The 21632-nt window shown below is 47.1% G+C and overlaps 3 protein-coding genes across 3 annotated transcripts; 2 read left to right on the top strand and 1 right to left on the bottom strand.

The window, feature by feature from the left end:
• Positions 1–142: 142 nt before the first annotated feature.
• On the top strand, positions 143–784 carry MCYG_00267 (uncharacterized protein; the record flags this gene model as incomplete). The annotated part of the gene is made up of 3 exons (XM_002850117.1): positions 143–331; positions 378–679; positions 760–784. 3 exons carry the CDS (start codon positions 143–145, stop codon positions 782–784), a joined length of 516 nt encoding a protein of 171 aa, XP_002850163.1.
• Positions 785–1198: 414 nt separating this feature from the next.
• Positions 1199–2770, bottom strand: MCYG_00266 (L-ornithine 5-monooxygenase; the record flags this gene model as incomplete). Its single annotated transcript, XM_002850116.1, has 2 exons — positions 1199–1799; positions 1851–2770. 2 exons carry the CDS (start codon positions 2768–2770, stop codon positions 1199–1201), a joined length of 1521 nt encoding a protein of 506 aa, XP_002850162.1.
• Positions 2771–4538: 1768 nt separating this feature from the next.
• Positions 4539–20160, top strand: MCYG_00265 (nonribosomal peptide synthetase 2; the record flags this gene model as incomplete). The annotated part of the gene is made up of 11 exons (XM_002850115.1): positions 4539–4832; positions 4888–8836; positions 8886–9053; positions 9197–9381; positions 9437–10264; positions 10340–11836; positions 11896–13122; positions 13195–15226; positions 15276–18574; positions 18637–19917; positions 20002–20160. 11 exons carry the CDS (start codon positions 4539–4541, stop codon positions 20158–20160), a joined length of 14919 nt encoding a protein of 4972 aa, XP_002850161.1.
• Between the last annotated feature and the right edge of the window lie 1472 nt (positions 20161–21632).

Here is a 21632-nt window from a genome sequence, read left to right as displayed (position 1 = left end):
CCCCCCCCCTAATTTCCCTTTTGCATTTCCTTTTCTTTTTCTCTTTCTCTTCGTTCAGCACAACCTGGGACTGAATATTGTATGAAAAATCTAATTTGTACGTCACGGCTTCCTGCAAAATAATATACGCGAATACGGAAAAATGGTATGCAGACTATCAGTCAAGGTTAACCCCGGATTCCGGCAGACCGCTCGCGTATACCACAGCATCCCCCGTCCGAGGAACCTGCATCAAACTCTTCCTGCAGCCCTGCAAAGGGCCCGTCGAGTTGGCTCTATTCATTCAAATAAGCTCTCGGCACTTGGCGTGTTGCACATTTGTATCACCCTTGTCAACCGCTCAGCTTTGCTAACCGGGATAATTCGGAGACTATCAGATGTGTCAGCTCCACAGCAGGGATCAAATAACAGACAGAGTTTGCACATGGGCTTATCAAATCGAGAAGTTGCATCTCCTTTTTACTCCACGCGAGAGAGACGGAGGCGTTAGCGCACGTCGGTGGCGTGCGGACACAGGGATCGGCGATGTCATTCTGCTATTTTGGAGCGCTTGCTTGCTTTTTCCGCTCTTATTACTAAGTTGGCTGCTTAGTAAGTTATACCAAGTGCCTATTTTATATACTCCATTTCTCCGCCGTGGTGGGTATAAGCCGTTTGACATGGAAGGACGCTGTACAAAGTAGGTACATGGGCCGAATTCCGCGTCATGAAAATGCATCGGGAAACCCTGTTTCTAACAAAAATCAAATATCCTCGCAGTCCTTGCCTTGTTGGCGCCGGATAAGAGAGAGAGCTGTTTTCCGCCTCCGAGAGCTATTAGACATGGAATAACTATGGAATTAGCGATTGAGTTTAGTTTTTAACCTTGGGGACATGAGTACTGTCATGTGTATGTGATATACAGCGGTAAGCTAATAATAAAATCCAACTCGAAGGGTTCATGCTTATGGAGAGATTTACGCTGGACGGTGGAAGAAAAACAAAAAAAACTCAAAAGAAATATGGAAAGGAAACTAAGACCCTAAAAGTAAGACTACTGAGAACTTTTACACTGAGAGGGGAAGCTAAATCATGTAGGGCGGAGGTGAAAAAAAAAAGAAAGAATAGAAAGGGGAAGTCAGAAAAAAATGTAATGAATATCTCTTCAAGCCCGCTCATCGCTTCATCGGAAACAAACTCCTTACTCTACCCTACAAGGCTAATTGCCGTTTGCAAGTTGGGCACCAAATATGGCTTGCACAATCTCCCCTCCTCGGACTGCTAAGATTGATAGGAGACTGTCGCTAAGCCCATGAGTGGATTCGTTGCACCCCTGCAGCCAGATCCCAGCATTGATATCCACTTGGCTCTTGTCCAGTTCCAGTCTGTAGTTTCTCTGAACTTTCCAACCTGTATGTTTTTGGGCCAGTAGAGGCTCAATGGAAGCCAGTATGCTTTCGTGTGCGTTTCTCACGTAACCAGTTGCCAAAATCAGGGCATCAGCATTTATCTCCTCACCGTGGCTTCCATTTGCCGTGGTGCTGTCGAATTGGCAGTGTTGTAGAGACAGGTTGAGTTTCTCACTCTTGTCTGACTCAACCTTTGAGATTATACAAGAGGGGAAGATTCTGTGCTGCCAGCTGCGTTCATCTGGACATTGGATTTTCTGAATATACATATCCGTGTAGATCTGTTCGATGAGCTCTGGCCGAACAACTCCGTAGTTGGTGGAGCGGTGACGGGTCAGGAAGTCCTGTCTCTCCTTTTCGGTCTGGTTGAAGAATTGGTCGACCCTCTCTGGGTTGAAGAGTTCATTGACACTAGAATTCAGTTAGTTGATTACTGCAATCTAGGAAGCTGACATCACTTACAATGGGGAGTCATCGCTGGGTCTAAGAGCCGAATCACGCATGACAAGGCTAGTTTTGGCGTTAGGATACCGCGTTTGGAGGTCATGGAAGATTTCAGCTGCACTCTGGCCACTGCCGGCAATGGCAATGTGGTACTCCTTGAGGGTGTTGTTCAGGATGGTTGGAATAGTGGTGCAGTAAGCGGAGGAATGGATTATTCTTGGGTTGCTTGGGAACTCCGCTGGCATATTTGGCTTTCCACCAATAGCAACAACTACATGGCGAGACTTGCGAATGCTGATTTCCCCTGTCTCCAGGTTCTTGGAGCGGACAGTAAAGTGGTGAACTTTTCCGGTCACAGGGTCGGTCTCTGCGGGGTTAACATCGATGACCTCTGTTCCGTACCTGACAAGGTTGGCGAATTTACTCGCACACCACCTCATGTAGTCCTCGAATTCAACACGAGCAGGGAGGAAAGTTCCAAGGTTGGCAAAGTCAAGGAGACGGCCATGGGCCCGTAGATAGTTTAGGAACGTGAACTCGCTACGGGGGTTGCGGATGGTAGCCAGATCCTTAATGAAAGATATCTGCATCTTCGATCCTGGCAGAAGCATCCCAGAATGCCATGCGAAGTTTGACTGTTTCTCCAGGAAGCAGAGCTTGGGAAGCGAAGTGGTATCTGGAACATGACCGGACTCTGATAGTCGGTCGTGAAGGGCAATGGCTATGGCGAGGGAGGCTGGCCCAAATCCAACGCACAGGAGATCGTGGAGCTCATCGTCAGGGACAGGAGGCAGAATCCGCTGTAGTCCTGCTGTGTTGGACGAGTTTGGGGTCACCCCAGGCTGCAACTCCAGCTTTGATACTCCGTTGGAAAATCCGTTTCCTAGGGCAGGAGTGCTAGTCATATACGGGCTTAGTGATTCGAGCGAGGGGGCCATCTTGTCCACCAGGTGCTTGTGTATAAGCCGTTTCCAAAGAAGAGAGGAGAATGACACGCTCAAATTGTGTGCTGAATGAAGGGAGATGGCGGTGATAACGAATCGTATGTATATACTTGGAGCGGAGGGTGGTTTAAATCAACTGGAGTAAAGGCCGAAGGACCCCTGGAATACGCTTCTCTGCTCCGTCGGTTCCTGCCCGCATCTATCAATCAGATAAATATCATGAGCACGGGAAAGAAATTTTAGAGTTAAAAGTGGTTCCACCCAAACCCTCTCGATGGGCTGACTGATAACGGAACTGATGTAATTAACGAGCGAGCCCCTGGTTATGCAGGAAGCAAAGCAGCTTAGACGATGGTACGTGGTACGGCCAGAGGAAGGGGGCTGCAGAGGCGAACTGGATACATCCTAATCCTCTGAGTAGAGTTTGGGACACGGAACGGTGCAACTGCTGAGCATTGCCATAGGCCTGTGCCTGCGAATCCCTGACAAGGTGCATAACGCTTCAAGAGAGAGAGTGTGTGGTACTCCTCATCTCTTGCTTTCATGATTGCGTACCATTTGAAGATCCACCAGGGAATGCGGTTTGCGATGCTCTTTTCGTACTTTCCGCCATCCTCCTTTTTCCTTTATTCCCTCTTTCTCTCTCCCTCTCTCTCACGCACACACGCACACACTCTCTCCCCCCCGTTTTTATTTCTCTTAACCGCCCTCATCCCTACCACCTTTCTCCTTTCTGACTGGGGGTGTGGGTTCTGTGGATGTTTTTGGTGGAGAGAGCACTAAAAAGGGGTGGCCCAAAGGGGTTGTCATGTTCTTAGGTAGCACCGGAGTTTACGAGCTAAGTTACTTATCAGATCGATAAGATTAGATCCGCGTTTGACCGCCGCATCTGGACATCATCACGTCTTTTCCGAGCAAAAAAAAGAAAAAAAAAAAAGGGAAAAAAAGAAACGAACAACTCCAACGACCTCTTTTTATCCCTCTCTGCCTGTTTAGTTGCCTACCCGCAATCTCCACGCAAAACCCCAGCAGTGATGAGCAAGAGGAAGGAAGACGCAACCTTCCGGCCAAAGGGAGAAAATTTTATCGGCAATATCCAAAGACCATCGAACCACTCGTCTGCCCATCTACGCTTGGCCAGTTATACCGCCATCTACGGCATCCGGGGCTCTGCCTTTCCTGTCGGGACTAATCGGTCCTCGGATATTGCTTATCATGTCATATGCAAGCAAGGCATCTACGCCCGTATAATAACATTTCCTTTTTCTCTAGAGAAACGAGAGAGGGGTGGCTGATTATCCGAAATAATGAGACCATGTAAACCATCGCCTACATGGCAAGGCATACAGCAATCCCTTGCAGTATGGGCCATGTTCTTCTTCCTTTTTATCGAAGCTCTCATCCGTGATTTACAGTTGTGACTCGGTTAAAAGTTTCTCGCTGGACCCACGGTTTAAGCTCTTCGGGTTCTGATTCCCTGTGCCGGATCCCTGACTGGGGCGGGACGGCGTTTTCACACCTTGTATGAAATTCTCCCTCTTCTTTCCCTCCCTCCCTTGGCTTAATTCTCTCCTCTAGCTTTGGAACGAAGACGTCATGCGCTTAGTCGCACTAAGGTCACAAGTGGCTATCTTTAATGCTTTTTTATCATCACTTCCTTTTCAGCCATAGGAAGCATTTATAACCCTCCAGTTCGGGACTCCAGCTATGTCAGTTGTATAGACAGCTATCGCTCCCGTCACTCCCCGCTTCCTATCCAAATATGGATTCCATTCAGCACAATAGATACACACAATTTCCCAGCCTCAACTATGGGCCGGACCCCGTCCCCTCACAGGTTTCCGTGGCCTGGAATCTGGACAGCAGCATTGAGGTTGATAAACTGATCCTATCATGGGCATCCGTATTAAGCCATTTGAGCGAAGAGGAATCACCAGTCATTCTGATCGATGGAACTGCAACGAGAGTACATCCAAAAAGTGGTCAATTCGAGAGAGTCCAGGTGGAAAAACTAGACTCTGATTCGGGTAACTACACAAGCATAGTCACCGCAGACGTAAGTAGCGCAAATTTTTAATGTAGTAATATATACATGTTAACAAAGTCCATAGTCCATTTCTGGAGAGCAGTGCCAGCTCGAAGTCAGATATACCCCAAACCAGCTAAATGGTTTAATCATATCGAGAGGTTGCATGAGTGCAGAGTACTTGACTCAGATTGCTCGACAGCTAGAAAGTCTTTTGCGGGAGCCCCCCAAGCTCTCAGTAGTCAACCCAACACCTCTGATCTTGCCTGGTCCTCGTCTTTTTCATGAAATGGTTCAAAAAACAGGCAGCGAACCAGCAATATCATTTCTAAACGAAAATGGAGAAATAGAGGACCTAACTTATGCGAATCTTCATTCTCGCTCGGAGGAGTTGGCATCTCATCTGCTACATACTCTTGCGCCTCTTCCAGCCTCGGGAGAGCATGGACGAATCATACCCGTGCTTCTACCCCAATCTCTAGATCTTTATGTCGCTTGGTTGGCAATTTTGAAAGCGGGCGCAGCCGTCTGCCCCTTAAATCTTGATACCCCGACAGAACGGCTTAATTTCATTGTCGGAGATGTCGACGCACGCGTAGTTGTTACCATTGAGAAGTTAGCTGGGGCTTTCCAAAAGATTGCAACTCCAGTCACTGTAGTCACAATGGAAGACAGCAGGCCTGTGGCCGCTGGCAGCCTTTCAGACGTGAACGTTCGAGAGGATGACCTGGCATATGTCATGTATACTTCTGGCTCTACAGGGCTACCTAAAGGAGTAGGGATCTCTCACCATGCTGCTGTGCAAGCCTTGCTCGCCCATAGCGAGATAATCCCTAGTTTTAGGAGATTCCTCCAATTTGCTGCACCAACGTTTGATGTATCAGTCTTTGAGATTTTCTTCCCGCTTTTCAGAGGTGTAACTCTCGTGGGCTGCAACAGACGGCTAATGCTAAACGATCTCCCTGCTATCATCAATAAACTAAACATCGATGCTGCCGAACTTACGCCGACAGTCTGTGGAGAACTTCTCCGATCTCGAGCAGCTACGCCTTGTCTTAATCTTTTGTTGACAATTGGTGAGATGTTGACGAGACATGTGGTCGATGAATTCGGCTCTTCAGATGATAGACCTGGGATATTGCACGGAATGTACGGGCCTACCGAAGCCACCATTCATTGCACCGCTGTATCTTCAGTCCGAGCAGGCTCAATAGTTGGGAATATTGGCATTCCTTTTAAAACGGTATCTGCGTTTATTATTTCAATGGACCACACGGTTGGTCAGGAACCTGAGATTCTTCCGATAGGCCATGTTGGTGAGCTTGTGGTTGGAGGCCCACAACTCGCCAGGTACTATCTTAATCGACCAAAGGAAAACAAAAACGCTTTTATTGACTCTAAAAGGTACGGCCGCTTATACCGAACTGGGGACAAAGGCCGTATGCACCCTAATGGCGAAATCCAGTGCATGGGGCGTATATCAACAGGACAGGTCAAGCTCAGAGGCCAACGAATTGAGCTAGGGGAAATCGAAAGTGTCCTCTTGAAAGGCCAGTATGTGAGGAACGCAGCTGTGTGCGTAATTCACGGTGTCCTTGTTGCTTTCTTGTCCGCCGATGTCGAACGTTGTACTTCCAAAGACTTGCAACTGATCTGTCAACGATCTCTTCCGAAGTTCATGATTCCGGGAAACTTCGTAATCCTTGATGAACTACCACGCCTTCCGTCTGGTAAGATTGACAGAAAGGGCCTGCAAGAGGAATATATAATACATAAGGGCATAGGGCAAAGTGATCCCTCGGAGCTATCAGGTGAAATTGAACAGAAAATTTCTGCGTCGCTCGAACAGCTTTTGGAATTATCCGTCGGCCCCACGGCAAGTCTTGCTTCGGTTGGCCTTGACTCCTTAAAGACTATCAATCTTGCTTCTTCATTACGAAAAGATGGGATCTTTCTTAATGCTCTGGATATCCTGGAAGCTGACTCCATTCGTAAAATGGCCATGCTTGTATCGAAATCACGACCAGAGATGATTACGGCTCCTACTGAGAGCGGGGCATTGGAGACATGGAATATGATAGTTGAACAAGGATTGAATAAACTGAAGGCCACCGAATACTCTGAGGCACCTCATGAAATCATTCCGTGTAGCCCGACGCAAATGGGAATGCTTTTGGAGACTAAATTAAATCCAAAGGCATACTTCAACTCTATCGAACTGCAATTCGATCACGGCATTTCCCTAGAAGATGTGAAAGGTGCATTCTCCATCACTGTTTCAAACAATCAAGTTTTGAGATCTGGATTTATCGAAATAGATCTTCCAGGCTTCCCATATGCACAGGTTGTCTGGGAACAGCTCCATTCAGATCAATTCAGCGAACCACAAAATTTCGACTACGACCTAGAGTTACAAAATCAATGGGATATTCTACATCCGTTTAGGATCCAGCTTGGTATTATTGATGGAAAATCCAGGGCATTGGTGCACATCCATCATTCTTTGTATGATGGCTGGTCCTGGGATCAGATCATGCTAGACTTGGCGTCCGCACTTGGGAATAAACCACCAACAGAAAGGCCGCAATATCGGCTCTTTACTCTTTTCCATATGAACCATGCTTCTTCTGAACTACGAGAGCAGGCTATAAACTACTGGCGGTCTCACCTTGAAGGCTCATCGCCATGCTTGTGGCCTAACTTCCAAGATAGATCCGATATCCCTAAAACTACTGGAGTAGTTGAACATCAATTAAACATTGATCTAGATCAACTCGATTCATTGGTTCGGGATTCCCGAGTAAGCCGGCAAATCATCTTTCAGGCAGCCATCGGATACTTACTTTCAGTTTACAACGGGACCTCAGATATAATCCTAGGGAATGTGTCCGCTGGTCGTACCCTTCCCATAGATGGAATTGATAATATCGTGGGGCCTTGTATTTCAACAATACCCTTGAGATTTGACCTACAGAAAATTCGGACTATCCGTGACTTATTCGCAATTCTTCATAGGCTGAATAGGAAGGCACTTGCTCATGGATTTATACCTCTTCGAGACATAAAACAAGTATCCGGAATTAATTTGGCGGACCAGCTGTTTGATACGCTGTTTGTTTGGCAAGATACTATCAACACAAACTGTGGCCCGATTACTCAAATCGCATCAAGAGATTTCCTTGAATTCACGTTGACCGTTGACCTTGGGATTCAAGATGGTAAAATACAAGCCAAGGCAACCTTCCAAGAGTCCATCCTCCCTGCCAGCCAGGTGATGATATTTTTGCAGCAGATCGAAGGGGTTGCTTTAACCTTCCTTCAATCCCCGAACACATTATTGGATGATATTGCGTCTAAGCTTCCGGACTCTCTACTATCGATGGAGAATACCATACCACTACCTTTGGAGTCTTTACCAGGTCTCTCTGATGGTATTGAACATATTGCCAAAATGGACCCTGAGAGAATTGCAGTTGAATTCTTGGACTCTCTAGACCCAGAAACGGGTGCTATATCCACGCAGAGCTTGACGTACCTCGAATTGCATACAAAATCCAATACTCTTGCTAGCCAACTTAGGAACCTTGGAGTTGCTGAGGGTAACTTGGTTGCCGTATGTCTTGAGAAATCCCTTGAGCTTTACATTTCAATTCTTGCTATTATCAAAGCGGGTGCTGGATACGTGCCAATGACGCCACAGATGCCAATGATGCGAATAAAACATATTATTCAGGAAGCAAATTGTCGGATTTGTATCACAGACAGCGAAATTTCGGCCCAGCTGTCAGATCTCTCAAATATGAAAACTATACTCGTCGACAAGGACTTATTGGGAGAAGACGTCAAATATGAACTTCCAAAACCTCCCGGCTCCTGCCCTGCGTACGCAGTATTCACATCTGGGACCACTGGCACTCCAAAAGGAGTTCTTGTTTCACGCTTTAACCTAGAAAGTAATATTGCGGTTTTATCTGCCCTTTATCCAGACGCCCCGGAGCCACGATTACTCCAAGCATGCTCTCATGCTTTTGATGGTGAGCATATTATTCCTTTCCTTAATATATAGTTATTAACAAAATTTAGTCTCGGTTTTTGAGATTTTCTTTACGTGGAGCAAAGGGATGACTCTATGTTCAGCGAAGAATGATGTTTTATTCAGAGACATTGAATATACAATTCGCACATTGCGAATTACGCATCTTAGCTTGACACCAACTGTGGCTGCACTTGTAAGCGCAGTAACGTACCCAGGTCAAATTTTCTTGTCACCGCGGGCGAAGCAATGACTCCGAAGGTTCTGATGGATTGGTCTGGGAAAGGCGTGTGGCAAGGTAAGTAACTCCCACAACAATAATTTGGATTTAAAGGAAATCGTTAATTAAATCCGTCCCTAGGATACGGCCCAAGTGAGACCACGAACATTTGCACGGTCAGGCCGAATATGTGCGCATCTCATTTTATAAGCAATATCGGGAAGCCTCTGGTAAATACATCTGCATTTGTGCTTGCAGAGGGGGATGAGTTTTCTCTTGTCCCACGAGGTGCGGTTGGTGAGCTTTGTTTTGGTGGAGACCAGGTGGTAAGTGCATTGCTGAATAGGTTCTTTATCATGGTACATACTGATTTTTACTTAGGGAATTGGATATTTGAATATGGAGGAGCTTACGTCGCGAAAATTCATCACCCATGAAAAGTACGGCAGGATATACAAATCCGGCGACTATGGAAGACTGCTTGCTGACGGCTCAATCACATTCGCCGGTCGCCGTGATGACCTAGTTAAGATTCGAGGCCAGCGCATTGAATTGGGAGAAATAAATAGTGTTCTGATGACTGATGAGAATGTGAAAGATTGTGCAACCATCGTATATGAGGGCCAAAACGTTGGTAACCAAGAGTTGATATCGTTCTGGGTTCCTGATAAATTGAACGCTGAGCAACTTGACCAACGCGAAAATAATAATATTTTCCAAAGGCTCTTTGACCGTATCAGTGATCGTTTGCCTAGTTATATGATCCCTTCCTTTCTCATACCAATTGACCATATTCCAATGACGACAATTGGAACGAAGATTGATAAGGGAGCTCTTCGTGATATATTCTTGAACGCTGATTCTACCCAGCTTGGAGTATACTCTCGTGGGAAAGAAGAAGAGTGTGTACAGGAGAATTTGTCTGAGGATGAAGCCAAAATTGTGGAAATCGTCGCACAGGTCACAGGAGCCTCCACGAAAGAAATCGGGCGGCACACTTCGTTTTATCGACTAGGTTTTGATTCAATGATAGCGATTGCTCTCTCAAGGCAATTGAAACTTGCGGGTTTTGGACAAATTGACGTCTCGGTCATTATGAAAAATGATTCTGTGGCTCGACTCACAAGAAAGACACAACAAAAGGTCGAGGCTTCGGTTCTAGACCCGCAACCTCTTCCAACATTCGATCATCTATTCAGTCCTGACCTGGTAAATAAAATTAAAAGTGAGGCTTCTTCGCATGGGATGAATGTTTTAAAAATATTACCTTGTACCTCCTTACAGGAGGGCATGCTTTCTGGCATTGCAACCGGGAATGATGAATCATACTACAACCATCTGATATTTGAAATCAATACGAACATTGAGGATATGAAAATGGCCTGGGAGAAGATGGTTGCAAGACACGACATGTTACGAACCTGGTTTCGGCAGACAGATGATGCTCGTTTTGCGTTCGTCCAGGTTGTGCTGGAGAAATTAGACATTACATGGAATACTATTGAATGTCCAATGGCAGATGCTCCATCAACTCTGGAAAAGAGCAAATCTACAATCACTGTCGAGGAAGGGCCTCATTTGCTATGCTCATTTACTGCCGTACAGTGCGTTGATTCTCCAAAGACATTCTTACTTTTGTCTATACACCATGCCCTATATGACGGTGAGGCGATGGCGATACTCTTGCAAGAGGTCCAAGAGAATTTGCTTGGATCTCAGCTCCCACCGGTCGTTCCTTTTGACCTTTACCTCCATGAAATGATAAAACTTGACAGTGATTCAACAGACCAGTTCTGGAGTGATTACCTAAAGGATTTATACCCTACCTTATTCACATCGCCGTCACCCTTAACCAAGGGAAAAGAGAAAAAATACCGAGCTACGTCCCATGTACCTGACATGCGCCTGGCTGAGATTGGGCACGTATGCAAAAGCACCTCTGTGACCACTCTTAGTCTGCTACAGGCAGCCTGGAGTAGGCTCATTTGCTATCTTTCGGATGCTACTGACATTTGCTTCGGAGACGTGGTAAATTGCAGGAGTATATCCGTAGAGGGAGCTGAGAGGATTATCGGTCCGTGCTTCAACACACTACCTGTTAGGACAAGAATCAATCAGAATATTACAAATATGGACCTGATGCGGAACTTGCAATCCAACAGGTCTGCCACCCTTCCATACCAACTCAGTTCAATGAGGCGGCTTCAATCACGGTTCGGTCAGCGTGGCCTTAAGATCTTCGATTCATTACTGCTTCTGCAAGGCACACCACTCCGGTTAGATGAAGCTTTGTGGAGAATGGTCTCCGAGAGTGGTACTATGGACTTCCCAATTATCTTTGAGATTGCGCCAAACCCGGAGAACGATTCTATGCAATTTATTTTTCATTTTGACGAGGGTCTTATCCCATCAACGGACATTGAAGCTATAATTGGATGCTATTCTACGCTTTTAAGTCATACACTCCTCTTCCCAGAGGCTAGGGCAATGGATTTCTCCCTTATCGACTCCACAGGTCACTTATCCCGAGGCCTAAGTGTCTTCACCAATGAAGAAAAAGTAAATGGGGCCCATAAGACCAGAGGTTACAACTCTAGAGAGTGGGATGCACGGAGCTTAGAAGTCCGAGACCTGCTCTCCGCAATGTCAAAGACTGATAAGAAACAAATTGATATTGATATGACCATATTTGAGTTAGGCTTGGACAGTATCAATGCCATTCAAATTGCTGGTCATTATAGGAATATGGGCTTTGAAGTTTCAGCCGCGGATATCCTAGAGGTGAGTTCTCCCATATAAGCTCAGTATTTCATTTGAGTACAAACTGAACCTGTGTTTAGGGACCTTCCATCAGGGAGATTGCGTTATTCCTTCAACGGTCGAAAACAAATGGTTGTACTGCTCAGGCCGTTCATAACTTTGATTTCGAAGGCTTCCAGTTGTTACATTTACCCTCAATTTGTGAAAGATTCCGGTTGCCCAAAAGCAGCATCGAGGCAATTAGGCCTTGTACTCCACCACAATCGGGCATGTTGGCATCCTTCATAAACTCAGAGGGAATGCTTTATCTTAACAGTCTTACCATGAGGTCTCCTGTACCGTTGGACCTCCTAGCTTTAAAGGAAGCATGGGAAAGTACCATGGAGAGAAACGAGATGCTGAGAACTGGATTCTGTGATGTGAAGGATGACACATTCCCATTCGCAATGATAATTTATTCCCCAGGAGTCATGGAACTACCCTGGCATGAGTGCCCATCCACAGATGAGAGCTTTGTAGAAGCTTCATGTGAATATCAGCTTGATGGAAGAACTATGCTGAGCCAACTTCACCGCCCTGCTTGGTTCCTTACGATTAGACATGGGAAGGATTCTACGTTGATGCAACTATCAGCACATCATGCACTTTATGATGCTCATTCCATGAATCTTATGCTCTCAGAGGTGATAAAACTCTATGAACGGTCCACCTTACCTCCACCAATTCCGGTATCCCCGATCCTAGGATTCATGATTGAAAAATTCCAATCTCTTGAGGCTGAGGCCTACTGGGAAGAGATAGGTCCAACATTTAATGCTACAAAATTCCCAGATATGAACCCTGTTCATGTTAAAATGAACGATATCCAGTTCCTCTCCCGTGACTGTTCGTATCCAATGGAAAAGCTTCAAATAGGGTGTCGCGAACTTGGTGTTACTTTACAAGCCGTCGGGCAGGCCGCCTGGGCTCGGATTCTATCCTCATACCTTGGAGAGTCTAATGTGACATATGGCCTAGTACTTTCTGGTAGAAATATATCAGAACAGGCACAAGATACCGCTTTCCCCTGTCTTACAACAGTACCGGCCCAGCATAATGTCGAAGGGACAAACCGAGAGTTACTTCAGCAGATTATGAAGTCAAACGCCCTGGCAGTGAAACATCAATTCACGTCACTAGCAAAGATTCAACGCCTGAGCAAATCTGATTCGCCGCTATTTGATACCCTCTTTGTATTTCAAAAGCTGGTCTCATCAGATAGGGAAAATACGCTATGGGAAGTAGTTGAGGAGGAGAGCCAAACGGAGGTAAGTGTATATCTAAGAAAAGGGAGTGGGGAGAGCCAGGGGGGAAAGTACAGAGTACTAACTGGTATATAGTACCCTGTTTCTATTGAGTTGATTCCCAACAATGATAAACTCAGGCTCGCAGTCACTTACAAAAACCATCTCCTACCTGAAGGCCAAGCTTCATTACTCCTAGACGAGCTTGACTGGCTTCTGACCGATATTCTGCAATACCCTGATTCCACTTCTTCCTCCCTCGACAATGCGAGCCTCTCAATTGTGTCCATTTTACCGAGGAAAGATTCTAGGATCGACTGTCCAACTCGACTCTTACATCAATTTGTGGAAGCCGGAGCCGCAAACCATCCGTCTAAAGTGGCACTCGAATTCGCAGAAAGATTGAATGGCCAACTTGTTATTGATAGGTGGACATATAAGGAGCTGGACGAACAAGGAAATAAATACGCCAACCTACTCCAGCAACTTGGGGTGAAACAAGGGACTTTGGTCGGCGTTTCTTTTCAAAAGTGTCCCCAGGCTTATTTCTCAATACTTGGTGTTCTCAAAGTTGGATGTGCCTTCCTAGCAATTGACCCTGGAGCTCCGATCGCCCGAAAACAATTCATAGTGGAGGATTCAAGTGCGGATGTGCTACTTTGTGGTATAGAGCAGAAAAATGAGCTAGAAAATCTCTCTGGCATCAAAGTAGTGGCAGTGAATGAAGCTGGTCTTCTTGATGGAGTTGATTCAACAGCCCCAACCCTGGAAATCCCAATAGACGGTGACTCAACATGCTATTGCTTGTATACTTCAGGAAGTACTGGTACGCCAAAAGGCTGTGAGATAACGCATGACAACGCAGTGCAAGCAATGCTGTCCTTCCAAAGGCTGTTTGCCAATCATTGGGACGAATCATCTCGATGGTTCCAGTTTGCCTCGTTTCACTTTGATGTTAGTGTTCTTGAACAATACTGGACTTGGAGTGTAGGAATATGTTTGACGGCTTGCCCGAGAGATACTCTGTTTGAAGATTTTGCAGGAACCCTTCGAGATCTTTCCATCACGCATATTGACTTGACACCGAGCCTTGCCCAATTAATTCGCCCAGAGGATGTTCCATCCCTTTGCCGCGGTGTCTTTATCACAGGGGGTGAAAAGCTAAAACAAGAGATTCTCGAACACTGGGGTCCTCATGAGGTTATTTACAATGGCTACGGACCAACGGAAGTTACCATCGGTTGTACCATGCTTCCACGTGTGACGTCGTTAGATAAACCATCTAACATCGGCCCACAATTTGATAATGTCAGTGGATATGTCTTCAAACAAGGCACAAATACCCCAGTTCTCCGCGGCGCCATTGGAGAGCTCTGCGTGTCTGGCCCACTTGTGGGTCGCGGTTATCTGAACAGGCCTCAATTGACAGCAGAAAAGTTCCAGTATATTGATACCTATGGAGAAAGGGTCTATCGAACTGGTGATTTGGTCCGCATGATGCACGATGGAAGTTTCTGCTTCCTTGGACGTATTGATGACCAGGTGAAGCTTCGAGGGCAAAGACTCGAAATTAATGAGATTAACCATGTCATAAAGAATTCGACAGACAAAGTTGGAGAGGTGGTGACAATGGTGCTCAAACACCCTACGGCAACAAAGGAGCAAATTGTGTCTTTTGCCACGATTGCATCTTCCTCTGCCACAGCTCTTAGCCTAGATGTTGATTTTAGTCCTGAGGCTGGGATGGTTTTGGAACGGATTCGTCAAGAATGCCGTGCGCATTTGCCAGGATACATGATTCCAACTCATATAATCCCGTTGAGAAAATTCCCCCTGTCTTCCAACAACAAAGTTGATAATGCTCAACTGCGTGGGATATTCGCGTCTATGCAACTAAGTGATATGCAGGCACTGTCTTCTCAGGAGTTAGAAAGTCCAACTGGAAATTCAGAAACAATCAGAGCAATCGTACCTATTGTCTCTAAATTTACAAAGGTTGAGGAGAGTACAATTTCACCCTCTTCCAACATTTTTGAGTTAGGGCTGGACTCTATATTGGCAATCTCATTTGCTCGAGCCCTTCGAGACGCCGGTTTCCCAACAGCGCGCCCGTCCGTGGTGATGAAGTGTAAGTTACCTTTCGTGATAACATTGGGTGTTATATTAACATTTTCTAGGTCCAACCCTTTCAATGTTGGCTTCTGCCATCGAATCCCCCGACATGAACGGCGGGAACGAGAATCGCCTGTATGAGGATGCAAAGCAAAAGATAGCCGCATTTGCTCATATGCATAGGGCGCATCTAGCCAACGAATTGAAAGTTACTCCTCAAGATATCGAGGCAATCACTCCCTGCACGTCTTTGCAGGATGGTATGCTATATCAGTGTCTCAGGAACGAATCTCATCCCTACTTAACGTCATTCAAATTTGAGCTGAAACATACAGTTGATGTGCCAAAGCTAAAAGGTGCCTGGCAACGGGCCCAAACTTCTTTCCAACTACTACGAACAAAATTCCCTCTGACAGATGATGGATACGCTCTGGTTGTACTTAAAGAGGACACTCTACCGTGGTTTGAATTAACAGCAATAAAGGATTCTGACCTCGAAGATATGTCAAACGCGCGTTTCATGGAGTGGAATCGTGGATTCGATAATTTTGTTGGCCAAGTGTGGGAGATCGGGGTTATTTCCAGCCCGACTCACAAATGGATGTGCTTGAATATATTCCATGGTTTATACGATGGAATCAGCCTTCCACTGATCCTTGACGCAGTTACAAGCGTATACAATGGACAGGAAGTATTGAACACTACTCCATTTACTGAAGTACTGCCTCTAGGGCCGCTTCTGACTGTGCCTGGTGCTAAATCGTTCTGGACTCATCACCTTGAAGGCATGAGCCAACAGATGATACCACGGATATCAGGCTCAGAATCTGGCCCTATAACTTCAAAGATTCAGGTCGATGGCCTACATGCTCTCGAGAAAACAAGGAGGTTACTAAACGTTACGGAACAAGCCATGTTCCATGCCTGTTATGTTCACGCATTCGCGAAACATTTCAATTATGTCCCAACTATGGGTATTGTGGTGTCTGGAAGATCATTTGACTCAGAAGATGCCGACGCTACAATTGGACCTTTATTCAACACTATTCCTTGCAACAGCTCCAGATTTGACTGCACTTCCTTTTCTGACCTTGCTAAAGCTTGCCATGACTACTCTATCGCAGCCCTCCCTTTCCAACATACACCGCTGAGATCAATAATGAAGTGGATAAATCGAAATTCACAGAGTCCTCTGTTTGATGTACTGTTTGTTTTCCAGAAAGAAGAGCGTGGTGCCTCCCAAGCAACTCAAGCTTTATGGGAGCCTGTAGCATCTTTCGCAGAGGCTGACTACCCCCTTGCCCTAGAAGTGCAGAGCCAAGGCAACGGATCCTTCCAAGTGACTGTTGCTGCTCAAGGGGGTAGCTTGACGACTGATGGCATTACTGACTTACTCGAACAATTCAGACTATCTATGAAATTGCTGGCCGAAGAACCCTCTTCAAACCTTGGTATCTCTGGGGGATCAAACTTAGATAAAGCTATGCCTAGCGGAATCGAGGAAGAGGTTTCTGAGCAGAAACTATCCAATGGCAACGCTACATTCCAATGGAGCCCGACAGCCTCCTTGATTAGGCAAGAAATAGCAAAGCTAGCTAATCTCGATGCGTCTACTATAACAGAGGGTTCTTCTATTCTTGAGGTTGGACTGGATAGCATAGATGCCATCAGGCTCTCTTCACGCTTAAAGCGTGACCACATAGATCTGTCAGTGAGCAATATCATGAGGAATCGAAGTATTCGAATGATGATGACGGAGATAACAGTGGATAATAACACAGCCAAGAGCAGCCTGGCATATTTAAGATCATTGGAGTCTGAACTACGACAATCTTTGGAAGCGGATGGAAAGGACTTGAATGATATTGAACATGTCTATCCTGCGACACCTCTACAAGAGGGAATGCTTAGTGAAATGGTATCATCTGACGGCCACCACTACTTCAACCATGATATTTTACAGGTTGAAGAAGATGTGGATCTCAGCCTGTTGAGAAAAGCATGGGAGTCTATTTCTAATTGTCACCCGATTTTCCGGACCTCCTTTTCTACAATATCTAACCCTAACCTACCGTTCTCTTACGCACAACTCGTTCACAAGTCAGGCGTCGAAATAGATTGGGATATTACTGACATTGCAAACAAGCCCGTTGAATCGATTCTTGAGGAAGAGCGAGAACGAGCGATGCAATTCGTGATGTCAAAGCCACTGTTCAACGTACGCCTTCTTCGAGATGGAGCCAAGCTGCTTCTTGTCCTTTCTCTACCTCATGCAATGTATGACGGATGGTCGCTTAGTCTACTTCATCAAGATGTAGCTAGCAGCTACGCAGGCAAAGATTGCACACGGCCACCCTATCAAAACGTCCTAGAGCATATCATTGATTCTTCAAGTGAGGCAGGGCTGCAGTTTTGGAAAGGAGCTCTTACAGATGCAAAGCCGAGTTTATTCCCACGGCAACCAGATGCTGCAAGTCAAGGATCCTTGGTGTACCGTAAAGAAACTGCTTCCGATATCCCACTTCCAGAGGTATTAAATTATTGTAAGAGCTATGGTGTTACAGTCCAGGCTCTTGGGCTTACGTGCTGGACAATTGTCCTTGCCAGTTATCTGAAACGGCTGGATGTCCTCTTTGGTACTGTGATGCTTGGAAGAGACACGGAAGAAGCCTCCAACGTTGCCTTCCCAACTATGAACACTGTTGCGGTTCGTGGGATTCTTCATGGGACCGTATCCGAGATGCTGGCGTACGTTCAGAAGAATCTCGGCAACATGCTGGAACATCAGCACTATCCCCTGCGAAAGATAAAGAACATGATGGGAGTCGGGAACAAGGAGCTCTTTGATACACTTTTCATCTACCAAAAGAGCCCTGACTCCCGGACGAGCCAAATCAAGCCGTTATACCAATCGATAAAGAGCGCCTCTGGGGTAGAATACCCCGTCTGTGTCGAGCTAGAAGCTGTCAATGACTCCGCCATATGGCGCGTTGCCTGCAAAGACACCATCATAGGCAGCGAGAATACCGACAAGCTTGTCTCGCAGCTTTTGCAGGTGTTCAAAGATATTGTACACTCTCCAAACAAGCCCACCACAAGCTTCGTTGAGGTCTGGGAACAAAGCCCGCCTCACCCCGGTGTGAGTTCGAATGGCGTTTCTGTGCCTAATGGATCCAACGGCGCCAGCGCCGGGAGTACGTCGTGGTCACCACTTGAAGAGCAAATCAGGGCGACTCTGTCGTTGGTCGCTGCTGTTCCAAAGGAAGAGATAACCAGACATACGACAATCTTCCACATTGGAATTGACAGTATTAGCGCCATCAAGGTTTCTTCGTTACTGAGAAGGGAATCTGTGGTTATCTCTGTTAGGGATATACTTCGAGCTGAGACTGTTGAAAAAATGGCCGAATGGCCAATTCTTCGCAGACGACGGGGACAGCTTCGGGAGAGAAGCCGTTGTCTCTGCGGGTGCCGAGAGATAGCATGATGGACGAACAGCTTAGCAAGTATGGAATACATCCCCAGGACGTCAAGACGCTCCTCCCTGCTACAGCGGGACAGATATACATGCTGGAGATGTGGAAGAGTTCAAATGGCAAGCTCTTTTTCCCAGACTTTTTCTATCGGGTCACCGGCCGCATCCCGCAAAGCCAAGTGGACAATGCATGGGAAGACCTGACGGCTAAGCTGCCTATTCTAAGAACGACAGTTCTTGCCACCGGTGATGCTACTACACCTTACGTTCTAGCGGAGCTGAATCAAGCGAGCAACCCAGTGATTTGGAGATCTGATCTGAGGATCAAGTCCAATCGCCAGCATGTAAAGGCGAGACAGGGCTCTGGCCTTGTCTATCTGTACGCTTCTCGGACGGAGACAGACACCCTCCTGATGCTTCATATCCACCACGCGCTATACGACGCCGTGGTACTTCAGCACCTTACAAACGCGCTCGAGTCACTCTTGCAGGATGCGTCTGCCTCGGTAGACGGCCCTGTGGACCTTGCCGAGTTTATATCATTCAGCAAGGCCGTATCGTCTGCGGGACAGCAGGAGGCGTTTTGGAAGAGGTATCTGGGAGAGGGCACGGAGGCAGTCAAGCCTGTGACGGATGTCCAGGTTGGATCAGGGCACTATCACCCGTCTCTCCTGGACGGCACCGGATGGCTGAACAGGGTCTGCCAGGCCGAAGGGTTATCGGTGCAGGCTGTGTTCCTGGCCGTCTACTCCAGGGTACATGTGCGCGAATTCTGCGTACCGGACGAAAAAGACCTGACGGTTGGTGTCTATCTGGCCAACCGCTCCCACAACCTGGCCGGCCTTCCTGAGCTTGTCGCGCCAACACTCAACATTGTACCACTCCGCATCAAGGGAGCAGGCGCTCGCTCCGTGTTCCAACTGGCGCGGGGCATCCAAAGCGACCTGCATGAAATCGGCTCTGCCGAGAACTGCACAGTGTCACTCGCACAGATTGCCGAGTGGACTGGGACCAGGGTCGACACGACAGTAAACTTTATAAAGCTGCCAGAGGCACCAGCACAGGCGCCTATGGCGAAGAGCGATGCCCCACAGCTGGCTCAGATCACAGAGGAAGAAGTTCTCGGCTGGCAGGACAAGGAATGCAATGGGGCGGGAGAGGGCACCAAGCTTTGGCTCGAGGAGATGCTTGGAGTAGCGAGTGGAGTTGAGAACGCAAGAGATATCTACAAGGTAGGCATTCCGGGGTCCCCCCCCCCCCCTTCCAATATTACGCTGCAGACAAGGAAAAAAAGAAGGCTAACACATCTCCACCAGCCGTCCGTCGATGTTGAGGCGGCGGTTAGAAACAACAGGCTTGACGTTGGGGTCTTTGGCCCCAGCAGCGACAGGGCTATGAGAATGCTTGACGGGATCCGGCGCGAGCTGCTCGCTCTGCAGCATCCAGCGCCAAGTGAGACGCCGTCTGCTTCATAAAAGGGATGCAGAGGCAAGGCGTTGGCCTCCATCATCCATCATCCTGTGCAGGCTATAAAAAGAATGCAGGTACGGCGTTGCGCCCACAGACATCCATGTAAATAGAGTTAGCGCTTCAGGCTGTTATATCTTAGACGTATACTCTTCTCATCTTCGTCTCTTCTTCTCATATCTTCTTTTTCTCGTCTTCTCTTCTTCTCATCTTCGTCTCTTCTTCTCTTCTCATCTTCTCTATCTTCTTATATCCAAGTTTGCCATTTCTGGCTTGTTTGTTTGTTTGTTGTTGTTTTGCCCAAAAAGGACTAGCCTCGCTTACTCATCAAAAATAAATCACGAGACAAACACGCTAACCGTATCGGGAAATCCATAACAACAACGCGAAAAATCGCGTGAAGAAAAAAAAAAAACCCCCAAAAGAGGCTTTTTTTTTTCCTTTTCACGACTTCGACTTTATCTTTTATCAACATCAACTTTCGACCGTCCTCGATCTTCCAACCACAACGCGAACGTCGACCTGCGATCACCAACTCGACTTGTCCCTCAGACGCTGCTCAACTTGGTGGGCTTCTTCCTGCGACTCAGGGTTCCGTTCTTTTTTTTTTTTTTTCTAGTCACTCCTTTGAAGAGAACAGGAACACCCCCTTTTGGCTCCTGACAGCGTGTATCATCGTCGACTCGGCCCGACGTCACCGCCAACTCATCAGCGCCCGCGATCGACCGCAAAGAGTCGCCAACACTCGTTTCTGTCTTCTTCGGCTGCTTCGACTGCAGGGGAAATCTCGTCTCGAGCATGCGTATCGGTGTTGACTCGCACGCTGGAGTAGACACATAATAGAGGCGCTGATGGAAGTTACACCGGTGCAGTAGGCTTGTCTGTCTGTCGATTACTCGCCCGGATCAGCCAACCCTTGGGTCAACAAGTGTCAGCCAGTGTCAACCAGTGCCAACCAGTGTCCACCGGACGTGCGCCTTTTCTTCGCTGTCGACCCGGCATCAGGCTGCTGTGTGGAGAGGGAAGGTCTTCATTTCACTTCTTGCGCAAGATAAGGCCGTATTGCTCTCCTTGTGTGGCCTCAAGACAGGGCTTGGAACGGCCAGAATCCTGTTAAAGAGCGCTCTCAGCCCGCCCTCCCCCCTTTTTCTTTTCTGCTTCACTTCTCCCGGCAGCGTCACAGACACCCATAAACCGGCCCTGTCCTGGCCTGGAACAATGGTCGCGTCGTTCTCCCCTCACCGTGATGCCGGAGGCACCCTACATCTCTCTAGCGGGTTTCACGCAACCCACAAGAACTCTGCCCTGAGCCAGCTTCGACGCTCGTTATCGAGAAGTCCGTCCAAGACTACCGACTTCAGGCTTCTGTCTCCCTCTTCCTTCAACTCGCCGGCAAACAGGCACCCGAATTTCATGTCACCCAGCATCTCGCCTTCAAAACAGGCCTCCCACGGCAAAATACTCTTCGTTCCCAATCCAA

The sequence above is a fragment of the Microsporum canis genome, genomic scaffold (assembly GCF_000151145.1).
Source record: "Microsporum canis CBS 113480 supercont1.1 genomic scaffold, whole genome shotgun sequence".
In the NCBI taxonomy this organism is placed as follows: domain Eukaryota; kingdom Fungi; phylum Ascomycota; class Eurotiomycetes; order Onygenales; family Arthrodermataceae; genus Microsporum; species Microsporum canis.
This window is presented reverse-complemented; position numbering and strand designations above follow the sequence as displayed.